This window comes from Phytophthora cinnamomi, assembly GCF_018691715.1.
Source record: "Phytophthora cinnamomi strain GKB4 chromosome Unknown Contig5, whole genome shotgun sequence".
In the NCBI taxonomy this organism is placed as follows: Eukaryota; Oomycota; class Peronosporomycetes; order Peronosporales; family Peronosporaceae; genus Phytophthora; species Phytophthora cinnamomi.
Genome location: NW_027150938.1, coordinates 964,098 through 974,693, shown reverse-complemented (window position 1 = coordinate 974,693; position 10,596 = coordinate 964,098). Strand labels below are relative to the sequence as shown.

General features: G+C 57.8%; 6 protein-coding genes across 6 annotated transcripts; 2 read left to right on the top strand and 4 right to left on the bottom strand.

The window, feature by feature from the left end:
* Nucleotides 1-378: 378 nt before the first annotated feature.
* IUM83_09897 (GPI-anchored leucine-rich lipoprotein) lies at nucleotides 379-1,810 on the top strand (the record flags this gene model as incomplete). Its single annotated transcript, XM_067934372.1, has 2 exons — nucleotides 379-1,404; nucleotides 1,481-1,810. The coding sequence occupies 2 exons, from the start codon at nucleotides 379-381 to the stop codon at nucleotides 1,808-1,810; spliced, it is 1,356 nt and encodes a 451-aa protein (XP_067799438.1).
* Nucleotides 1,811-2,259: 449 nt separating this feature from the next.
* On the bottom strand, nucleotides 2,260-3,275 carry IUM83_09896 (unc-50 family protein; the record flags this gene model as incomplete). Its single annotated transcript, XM_067934371.1, has 4 exons — nucleotides 2,260-2,310; nucleotides 2,399-2,512; nucleotides 2,588-2,699; nucleotides 2,770-3,275. 4 exons carry the CDS (start codon nucleotides 3,273-3,275, stop codon nucleotides 2,260-2,262), a joined length of 783 nt encoding a protein of 260 aa, XP_067799450.1.
* A 218-nt stretch (nucleotides 3,276-3,493) lies between these two features.
* On the bottom strand, nucleotides 3,494-4,300 carry IUM83_09895 (unc-50 protein; the record flags this gene model as incomplete). Its single annotated transcript, XM_067934370.1, has 1 exon — nucleotides 3,494-4,300. The coding sequence occupies one exon, from the start codon at nucleotides 4,298-4,300 to the stop codon at nucleotides 3,494-3,496; it is 807 nt and encodes a 268-aa protein (XP_067799440.1).
* Nucleotides 4,301-4,517: 217 nt separating this feature from the next.
* Nucleotides 4,518-6,301, bottom strand: IUM83_09894 (NEK/NEK1 protein kinase; the record flags this gene model as incomplete). Its single annotated transcript, XM_067934369.1, has 3 exons — nucleotides 4,518-5,449; nucleotides 5,660-6,219; nucleotides 6,285-6,301. The coding sequence occupies 3 exons, from the start codon at nucleotides 6,299-6,301 to the stop codon at nucleotides 4,518-4,520; spliced, it is 1,509 nt and encodes a 502-aa protein (XP_067799439.1).
* Nucleotides 6,302-6,392: 91 nt separating this feature from the next.
* IUM83_09893 (Poly(ADP-ribose) polymerase pme-1) lies at nucleotides 6,393-8,057 on the bottom strand (the record flags this gene model as incomplete). Its single annotated transcript, XM_067934368.1, has 1 exon — nucleotides 6,393-8,057. One exon carries the CDS (start codon nucleotides 8,055-8,057, stop codon nucleotides 6,393-6,395), a length of 1,665 nt encoding a protein of 554 aa, XP_067799299.1.
* An 814-nt stretch (nucleotides 8,058-8,871) lies between these two features.
* IUM83_09892 (translation initiation factor IF-2-like) lies at nucleotides 8,872-9,302 on the top strand (the record flags this gene model as incomplete). Its single annotated transcript, XM_067934367.1, has 2 exons — nucleotides 8,872-8,876; nucleotides 8,960-9,302. The coding sequence occupies 2 exons, from the start codon at nucleotides 8,872-8,874 to the stop codon at nucleotides 9,300-9,302; spliced, it is 348 nt and encodes a 115-aa protein (XP_067799446.1).
* Nucleotides 9,303-10,596: the final 1,294 nt, after the last annotated feature.

Sequence of the window (10,596 nt, the reverse complement as noted above, 5' to 3'; positions counted from 1 at the left end):
GCGCCATTCTCGAGCAGCTCCAGCGCTGTGGCCGACTTAACAGCGAGTCGTCTGGGCCCGCCGCGCGTCATGCCGCTCGCCGCATGACGTCGGTGCGGCTACCGAACGCGGCTCCATGCGGCGCGGCCACCCCGAAAAACCGCGCGACTTGCGGAGCTCACCATGCAGCTCCCGTCTGGGCGTGCGCTAATGACCGCAAGGGACATGCGTGTCGAAAACGGTGCATGAAGGGCATCAACCTCCGGCTTCCTGCGCAGGACGGGCCAGCCCAGGTGGTGGCTGCCCGCTTCCGGGTCTCAACTCGAGCGGAGCTGCTCGCCGTCCGCCATCTCCCCATTCACGAGTCTTCCCGCTGCCGCGCACTCGCCCCATTTCACCATGTGGAAGCTCGCTCTCACGGCGCTGCTGGCGTCGCTCGCCCAGGCCCAAATCCGCGACGGCGACGAGATCTGCGTCATGAGCGACTCGAACGACTGCGCCGTGGACGACCTCACCACCTCGGAGCTCGACAGCAGCACGGTCATCTACCCGGGCGGCGACACGCGCTGCGCCTTCGACGACTTCTCCAACTCGAGCGTCGACTTCGCCACCAACGCGACCTACTTCTTCCAGGTCTTCCCGGCTCCGGACCAGAGCAAGAAGAAACTCATGCTGTACTTCCAGGGCGGCGGCGCCTGTATCGACGACCTCACGTGCGCCTTCGGCCTGCAGTGCATGTACGAGACCTTCAGCCCCAACGCCAAGCCGCTGAGCACGGGCGTCCTCAACCGCTCCAACGACGAGAACCTCTTCAACGACTACAACATCGTGCACCTGCCCTACTGCACCGGCGACCTGCACATCGGCAGCCACGTCGAGGCCATCGCCGACAGCGCCCTGTACTCCCTGCTGGACATGCCCGAGTGCCTGGGCCACAACATGACCCTGCACCAGGTGGGCTACAACAACACCAAGGCCGTGCTGGACTGGGCTGTCGAGAACTTCCCCGACCCGGAGGAGATCATCATCAGTGGCTCGAGCGCCGGCGCTCTGGCCGCTCAAGCTCTCAGCGCTCTCGTGGCCGACACCTGGGAGGTCGAGGAGAACGACATCCGCTACTCAGTGCTCGCAGACAGCTACGTCGGCGTGCTGCCCAGCGACTACACCGCCGGCAAGCTCATCTCGTACTACGGCACGTGCGAGCTGGACCTCAAGGTGACAGCCAAGCTCTGGGACCAGTGCGACGACAACGAGCTGACGGTAGCCGAGATGATGTCCTACATGATTGAGGACGTGCCGGCCGCGCAGTGGCTCTTCCTGAACAGCATGTACGACAAGACCCAGCGATACTTCTACGAGCTGGTGGCCGAGGGCATCCTCGGCTACCCGTTCACGGACCTTATCAGCGGCGAGGACTTCTACTCGGTGCGTTGCTGGCTTTTGTCGAGGTCTTGGTTGTTGCGAGCTGTTTACTGACTTGTCTTGCTTTCAATTGCTACAGAACATGACGGCGATCATCAACGTGTACAAGGACGTCAGCGACCAGGTCTCGACCTTCTACGTGGACAGCACCCAACACGTGTACCTTACCGTGAACGACTACTACCACAACGCTACTCGTTCCCCGGGCGGTGAGTACCTGGGCGACTTCCTGAAGGACTGGCTGGTGACCAACTCGTCGATCGACGCCGCCGCCTCGGCTGCTTCGCTGTCTGGCAGCGGCAGCACTGCTTCGTCATCGTCATCGTCGGAGGAGTCGGCTGCCGTGAGCCTCAACGGCGCGCTGTCACTCACCGTGATGGCCGTGGTCATCTCGATGCTTTTCCAGTAAGAGATCCTGAGCTCAATATCAGCAGGATCGCAGTTTTGAACACGAAGACCATATTAGTACTAATAGACGCTAGTGCGAATACCCACGCTGTGTCGTTGCCCAGGATTCATTCCTGTACACCGCCCGTAAAGAGGCACAACAGGGTTAAAGTTCAGCTAATTTATGAATGAAGACCTTCAAGAGCACTTCTCTTTGCACAAGTCAACCACAGCGACAGTAGGCGTTGCGTTGTGGTCTGTCCTGGCACACAAAGGGACGTCAAGCTTCAGCAGCACGTGTAGAAATTCAGGAAACATCTATTGCTTGCTGGCCGCTACGCCTCATCAACACCACGACGCCGACGTGAATGCACTACGGGGCATAATAATAATGCGTCGATATGTGCACGAAGTTGATCTGCGCGCCAAACACACCCTGCAGCACCAGCGTCGACACGAACAGAGCGAGGATCACGATGAGCGGCAGCAGCAACTGCTCCGTCCGGTGCAAGAAGGGAAGCGCTACATGTGCGGCAACAAGTAATCATAAACAACAGTCGTCAGCTCCCCGCAAAAGGTCAAGAATCCCAATGGAAACGAGCGTATGTACCCATGTATCCGAGGAACGTGATGTACATGTAGAACCCCAGCCCAGCGAGTACAGCAGGTTTCCAGCCAGCAGACTCAAGAACGAGTCCGACGCCAGCATCGGTGCCAGCAAGAACTGCACCAACACAAGTAACAACAAAGTTAGCAACACGTTTCCTATCAGCAAAAAATCTAGCATTGGCCGTGCTACCTGCAGCACGTAGAGGAACAGGAACATGATGAAGAACGAGTTGCAGTGGATGTCGAAGGCGAACTGCCACTCCACCCGCTGCTCCACGTACAGCGCGTCCCCCATCCCGTGACTGCATCAAATAAAAGGCACCCGCCGTCAGCCCATTCAATAGTAGAAAAGGATCCAACGACGTCCGTCACCTGTTCCTCTGGCGGAGGTGGTGGTTGGCGATCCACCAGCAGAGCGTGGAGATGACGAGGCCGAAGCCGAGCCACTCGACCACCACCGCGTGGAACAGCAGCGACGCGTACTTGGCGGCGCTGTCCACGCGGAAGGCGATGGCCCAGGCGACGGTGGCCACGAGCAGGAAGGCGAACTGGATGACGGCGAAGGCCGGGTCGTCCCTCGCCCAGCGGTTCTTGGTCTGCTTGCGGTAGTACGCGCTCTTGTAGACCTTGGCGGGCTGCACGCAGAGCGTCACCATCTGGTAGAACGTGGCGTCCAGGTCCATCTGCCGGTAGTCCAGCACGCGCGCGAAGTACTCGGGGAAGGCCGAGCACGACCGGAACACGTCGGCGCCGCCGCGCCTGCTCTTCTTCTTGTGGCGGCTGTCGGAGGAGGACAGCACGTACTTCATGTCGATGCTCGTGCTCGTGCTCGACGGCTGCAGGAGCCCCTCGGACGACGGCGTCATGGGCGACAGCATCGCAGCGGAGAGGCAAGGGGGACAAGTCGCGATCAGCTTTACTATGGGGAGTTCTACTGTAGGAATAAACAAGGGAACCGGTACTATTCAACTAAGTACGAGATGACGTGTTGAAGTTGACGTCGTTGCCGTTGCCTCAGTACATGTAGTAACAGTAGAATGGGAGGGATACTGAGGTGTTAACATTGAGACAATGGGGCGATGCCATACAACCGTCTTTACAAGGACATGGAGAAGGCGCTGCCGTGGGCCGCCGCGACGCCCACGTAGCCCTGCAGTGTGCGCAGCTGGGCGAAGAAGTGCTCGAGGTTGAGAGCGCTGGCAGGGTCTCCGCCAGGCACGTGCACCCCCTTGGGGACCAAGAAGGGGGCCACGTCGAAGGCGCGGACGCTCGCTGGCTGGCTTATCGTCGACGCACTGACGCTCACCAGACTCAGCGCGCCGCTCTCGCGACGCTGCAGCAACTGGTGCGCGACGTTCAAGGACGCCGCGGTCACGGCCGAGTCGCCGTGGGCGTCGCACACCACGACCTTGACGACCTGCTGGTACACACGCGCGAGCCACGCCGAGCTCTCCATGACGTTGGAGAACTTGTGGGGCGCAGCGAGCACTCGCACGCGGAATTGCGTCGCTGTGGAGGCGGTGTCGGCGCTGGCCAGCCATTGCGCCAGGCGCGGGAAGAAGGCGGCGCACGTCGTCTCCATGTATCGGGCGCTCTTCTCCGTGACCACCAAGACGGGGCCGATGGCTGCCGCAGTGCGCAGCAGCTCGATGGCCTCCTCCTCGACGGAGGCCAGAGCCTGCTGCAGATACCGGTCCTGGAGGTACGCGGCCTTCGCAGCCTCCAGACTGGACCTGGTGGGCTGCAGCCCGACGCGCCTCGCCAGGAACGACATGGGCGCCAGGACGTCCTCGAACGAGATGACGAACGCGCTCAGCTGGCCGAGCTTGGGCTGGGGCCCGGGGGCTGCCGACAACGGCGGGTAGCACGGGATGGCAGGCAGCTGGGCGGCGACGGCGTGCATGGCTGGATTGGGTTGGGACGAGGGATCGAGTGAGCAAAAGCAATAATGAAGCGAATGGAGAAGATACGAGTTGATACTCTTGAGCTTAGCGGGTACAGCTTCGGAGAGCTGCAGGGCGACTTAGTATGGGCAACGGCAACTTTCTCGGCAACTTTCAATGCACCATCATTCACCACTTTTTTCTAGTCGCACTGCAACTCACGCCAGCTGTAATGGGTCAAGCAAGCGCTTGACGCAGACCCGCCATGGACTGCAAGATAGCAGCGTCGATGTCCTCCTCGTCTTTATTCCGTCCTGCAGCGCGTCCCCCTGCGTCCACGCTTCTCCTCCGCCTCGTGCTCGCCGCTGGTTTCGGGGCAGCGGCGACCTTGTCCTCGTTACGCTGTCTGGGCGTGGACATCGCATCCAGGCGGCGCTTGTAGCGCTCTGCCGCCTTCGCCGCCTCTTGTTGCCTCAGCGATCGCACGTCACGACACACCGGCCGTCGGGCGACAAAAGTCTTGGACATCCCCGTGAGAGGCACGCCAGGTCGTGGCGCCCCGGTAAATGCCATTCCTTTCGGAACGGAATTCGAGCGGCCCAGGGGAGCAGGTGCTCGAGGTTGCCGGCGGCCGCTGCTCTTTGTAGAGTCGGTGACTGCGCGCACGGGGTCTCTCCATCCCTCGTCGCGGGGCGACTGCTTTCGGGTGACTTTGTGGAGGTCGATGGGAGGAACCAGAGGCTTGGCAGCCTCGTGGTTGCTCTCTGGAGCTTCAACCTTTTGCTCCGGTTGGCACGCTGGGAACTGCAACCGGAGTTGCTGCAGCTTCTCCAATGCAAACAGAAGCTGCTCTTGACGCTCGTGTTCGCGGACACCCTGAAGATGTTTCTCAATGTCCTCTCGATGTTGAGCATTGCGACCCTGGTGCCTGGAAATCGAGTTCACACTTGCGTGTACTGATGCCTCCTCATTCTTGACATCGTTCCCTCCAACAGCAGGAATGGTCGATACAATTTTGGCGTCGATGCCCAGTGCTGTCACTTGTTGAATCATCACACGACGCTCTTCCCCTGTCATACTTGTCGAGCGCAGGCGATCCACGCAGTAACGTCGAATGTGAACGCGGGCGATTGAGTCTCTCAGCAGTTGCTCCACCGACGGTCGAAGCTCTGGCCGAGTATTGAGCATTGATCCTATTAGCGTTGGCAATCGGGAACTTGCAATATTTCCACCCCTCTGAATCGGTTGATAGTCACCATGGCAAATTTTGTTCAGAAGTTGTGGAGTAGTGCTTGCCATGAACGGAGGCTTGCCTGTACACAACTCGTACAGGACGCAGCCAAGTGCCCACACGTCCGAGCTAAAACCGTAGTCCTTACCATCGAGCACCTCCGGTGCCATGTACAGTGGAGTTCCGATGACAGTAGCAGCTGCGTCACCACTGGACAGCTTCCTCGCTATTCCCAAATCGCCCAGTACCAGGTAGCCAGCGTTTGAGAGAAAGATGTTGGCCGTCTTTACATCTCGATGCAACACACGTTGGTCATGCATGTGGTGTAGGCCCAGCGCTAGCTGAACAAACCAGTACCAAATCTTGTCTTCTGCCAGGCAAAGAGGTTGATTCCCATCCACTCGTGAAGCTGCCTTGAGGTAATTGCGAAGGTCTCCTCCTGAGCAGTACTCCATCACAATGTGCTGCTGGCGGAGCGGAGAGGGGCCCACAAATGACTTCAGCAGCCGAATGAGATTCGGGTGCCTGAGCTTCTTCATCAAATCCACCTCCACACCTGACGATCTGTCCCGACCTGGAGGTGCAAAAGCCTGCTTCTTAGATTGGTGGACGCGATGAACTTGCTTGACGCACACCAGGCGGCCACCAGACTTCTTTTCACGCATGAGAAACACACGACCAAATGAGCCCTCGCCCAGTAGCTTCACCCTGTGAGTGTTGACCGCCATGAGTCAGAGTCGAGAAAACTACACAGCGCAGCATCACAAGCTCACCTTGAGTAGCCATCCATGGCCTCCGTTCATTAAATACAACTCTTTGCGCTAAAATGTTGATAAGAAGCAAAGTCAGGAATAGCGCCTCTGCCCTGACACACGTTTCTCTTAGAGCCACACGCCCCCATCGTCATCTTCCTCCATTTCTTCCTCATCCACGTCATAGTGTGCCATAGCCTTCTGCGACTTGTTCTTCGGTGTGTGGCGCGGGGAGTCATGGGAGTACGATGTACGTTGAATGGAAGCGCGACGACTGCGGTCACCACTTCCGTTACCAGGATGTTCCTCGCGACTGTGAAATACCTTGTGAAGCGATGATCGTAGCTGCTGCATCACCCCGGTTTCTTCAAAGTCCTCAGACCCAGGATCCGACGCAACAGACGATCTCCAGCTGGAAGGGCCGCTTTGCATGGAAGCAGATCGCCGCCGTTCTATCTCAAGCTGCTCTCGCACACGATCCAGCTCGCTCTGCACTTCCTCGAACTCTTGAGCCTTTTGTTTCTCCAGCTTGATCGAGCGCTGCTTCGAGTGCTGTGCGGCAAGACGCAAGCACCGCTCCATTTCTTGTACCGCAGCTCGCAGCTTGTCTGCTTCCTGCTTGGCTGCTTCCAGCTCAGATTGTAGCTCCTCCTGCTTCTTGTCTGCTGTCGGATCGATCGTCAAAGGTTCGAACTTCCGAAGATGATCAATCTGCGGCAGCCCAATCCGCTCGTGCAGCTCGTTGATCAGCCCGACCTTCTGGGCTTCGCGTGGAGACGCACCCTTCACGCCGACAGTAGAAGCTCGATAGTGCTGGTACGTCTTCCGAGGCTCCCCGTCTTCCTCAGACCCGGACCCAGTCACATTATTTGGTCCGTCGTGCTCCTCGTCGTCCGCGTAGTCGTCAATCTCCCCCGTCACATCGTTGAAGGCTCCACTGCTCTCTCCACTCGCCTCCTGCTGCTGCTCTCTGGCCTTCAGTTCGGCCGCCTTGCGGGCTCGTCGACTGCTCACCACCCGCTTCAGCCGCACGCGGATCTTGGCCAGCAGCGCCAATTGGTTGAGCTTCTCCTTCATGTCGCGGTTGTCCTGCTGCATCCTGGACACGAGCTCCCTCTTCTCCGTGAGCGACCGGGCGCGGTCCTGCTGCGACTGGTGGTAGGCCGCCGCCAGCGCCTGCTGGCTCGAGTCCCTGGCCAGCACCTCGCTCGTCCACTCGGACAGGCCCTCGGCGCGCTGCAGCAGCGCCAGCGCCTTGGCCTTGACGATGTCCTGCAGGTGCGGCGCCGCCTGCCGCCGGCCGATCTCGATGAGCAGCTGCCCCGCGCAGATGTAGGCGTCGATGGCGGTGTGCGGCATCTGGCGGCGCTCGCTGTCCATGGCGCTCTGGGCCACGCGCACGGCCTCCTCGTAGTCGGGGCCCAGCAGCTGCGCCGCCGTGAGCCGCAGCACCTCGCCCTGCAGCGGTTCCGCCGCCTGCTGGGGCTCCACAGCCGCCGCAAACGCCGCCACAGGCGCGCAGTCGTCGGACGACGAGCGGCTCATGATGGTCACGGGCGGCGCGGCCGAGAAGCTGGCGGACAGGCGACGCAGCGGCCGATTCTCGCCGCCGACCGCCACGGACACGGCCCGGCGCTCGGGCGCGGCGCTCTGCACGGGGCTGGACGGCACCTCCGGCCACGAAAACGACGCGGCGGGCGCTGCGGCAGGCGGCGCGGCTGGCGGCGACTTGGGCAGACGCTTGCCCTCGCGCAGCGCCCGCAGCCGAGCCTCCAAGTCCATGCGGCCGGCCATCGTCGATGTCTATTGCTCGGGCGCTGAGGAATTTGACTCGGAAAATCCAGCGTTTCGTAGAACCCTAAACAAAAAAATCGACCAGAAATACTCCCTCATTTTTATGCCTTAGACTCTAAGTTAGAGCCCCTAAGTGCAAAAGCTTCTTGGAGAGAAAAAAGTTTTTGATGAACTAATTAATGGACTTCTCGTTTGCTAGCGGTTTGGTCTACGTTGCTGCCAGTAATGCCTTGGCCCATGTAACCATGTTTTTTTACTCCGTACAAGCAGTTCTTTTAGTTTTCAGAACACTCCATTAGCGCTTTGGGCATTTCGTGTTCTGGAGAGGAGTCTCGCGAACACCGTTTCAGAATTTTTAATAGGGAGGATCACTAAATGTAACGCACGATTAACCTTTCCTCCCCAATATTCTTCATTTGGAGTGCACGACTCGATTCATCTTCGAGATGGTACTGTACACCACCCAAGGACACCATGTGATTTCCTTCACGCAAATGTTACCGGTATATCTCGATCGGCCCTCTATTGGTTTACTAGACATTGTTATCGTCTTGCTTGCCTGCGCTGAGGTCGTAACAATGCGACGTTCCCATAACGTAGTTTTGCTTGGGGAAACATCGCACGAACCATCATCCCAAGTGCCTTCCCGATTAGCTAAAAGGAGACAAATGCGCTTGTGCAGTCCGTTTCGATGGATGAGCGCCGCTAGCCGCTACCGGTAGTCAAACTTCTAGCAGGAGGATCCTCACTCGCACATTTGCGCTCTACTACAAACGCCACCTCCTTGCACTTCCTAAACCAAGCAATAGCCAAGATGAAGTTCTTCGCCACGGTTCTCGTTGCTGCTGCCATCGCCTCGCAGGGTCTTGCTGCTGATACCACCGCCCCCACCACTGCCACAGCGACGACAACGACGACGACGACAACAACAACAACAAAGGCGCCCACCACAACGACGGTCGCGCCGGCCACCGCCACCAAAACTACTACCACCGATTCTACGACGGCGCCAGCAACGGCAACGACTGCCACAGCTACGACGGCACCTACAGTGACGACGGCGCCAGCAACGGCAACGATTGCCACAGCTACGACGGCACCTACAGTGACGACGGCGCCAGCAACGGCAACGACTGCCACAGCTACGACGGCACCTACAGTGACGACGGCGCCAGCAACGGCTACGACCGCCACAACTACGACTGCTCCGATGGAATCCACCGTGGATACCCCCACTGCAACTAACTCGAGTACAACGGACGAGACCGATACGATTGGGGTTACGGATGATTCGACCGGTTCGGATGAAACCTCGGATGAGGCAGATAGCACCAGTGACTCCGACACCACCGACGAGACCACCGAGACCAGCACCGCCGATTCTACTACCGGTTCAGGCGTGTCTAGCGGATCGGGTACGAACACCACCACCACCACTAACGTGGGCGACACCTCCAAGTCTTCCGCGGGCACGACCACGGCATCGGGAAGCAGCGCTGCTATCAGCAGCCAGTCGATCACGCTTCTATCTGTCGCGTCTGCTGTCGTTGCCACCATGGTTGCTGCCCTGTTCTAAGTCGACCACGAAAGGTTTACGTACACACTAATCCATTGATAATGCAAAGAGCGCGTTGAGGCGTGTTTTTCTCCAAAGTCTTTTATTCGTTGTGATTGTAATTGCGACTGCGTTGTAAGACCTAGTCATTACGGCGGTACTATAATATCCTCTTGAGGGTCAAGCATTTGCATTTTAAAGCGACCAGGTGTGCCAAGTCTATTAGAAGGATAGAGATGTACACCTGAAACTTTTTATAGTGCATTATAAAAAATAGTATTTCGAAGCAGTGGTAGAAGAAAAGGCGATTACCGACCATTGGTCTTCTCAATTTAATATGTAGAAGTGCTATCCTTTTCTGTTGGTGTGTTTTTATAGCTGACACTCGTCTGGGAGATATTGTGCCTGTTTGATGACGCTTGCACCGAAGTTCACCCGCGGGAATGTCCGGGCATTGAGCAATGCACCATTGTCAACACTCAGCGGCCATGACATCAAGTTTTTTTTTTTTTGAGAAGTGGTGGTAGTATGTAAGAGCCTCATACTGCTATGGTGAAGATCTTCGTGTGACAAAGCCATGCAATTCGATACTCGCCCTTCTCGACTACAATCAACGAAATGCTGTAGCCGTGTTCACAAATGTATGTACTGCCAATCCGATTTTGTTCCTCCACCTACGGTTTGTCCCTTCTCATTTCTATGCCTCTTTATACTTAACGGAAATTACGGAATAATACCCCGGGCACTATTTAATAGTACCCCTCACAAAATCTCGAAAGGTTACTCTGTATTACCAAAAGGTTACATCGCTACCTTAGCTTACTCGTCGATCAGTGCAGCGTCATCAAGAGCGTCGTGCAGCTCGTCCAGGTTAAAGTCGTCCATATCCTCGTGGTCCTCGTCAGCGGCTTCCCAGCTTGTACAGAATTGCTCACCATACACGTCGTGCTTCGCAACGTGCCAGTCCAGGTAGCTGTCTGCAAA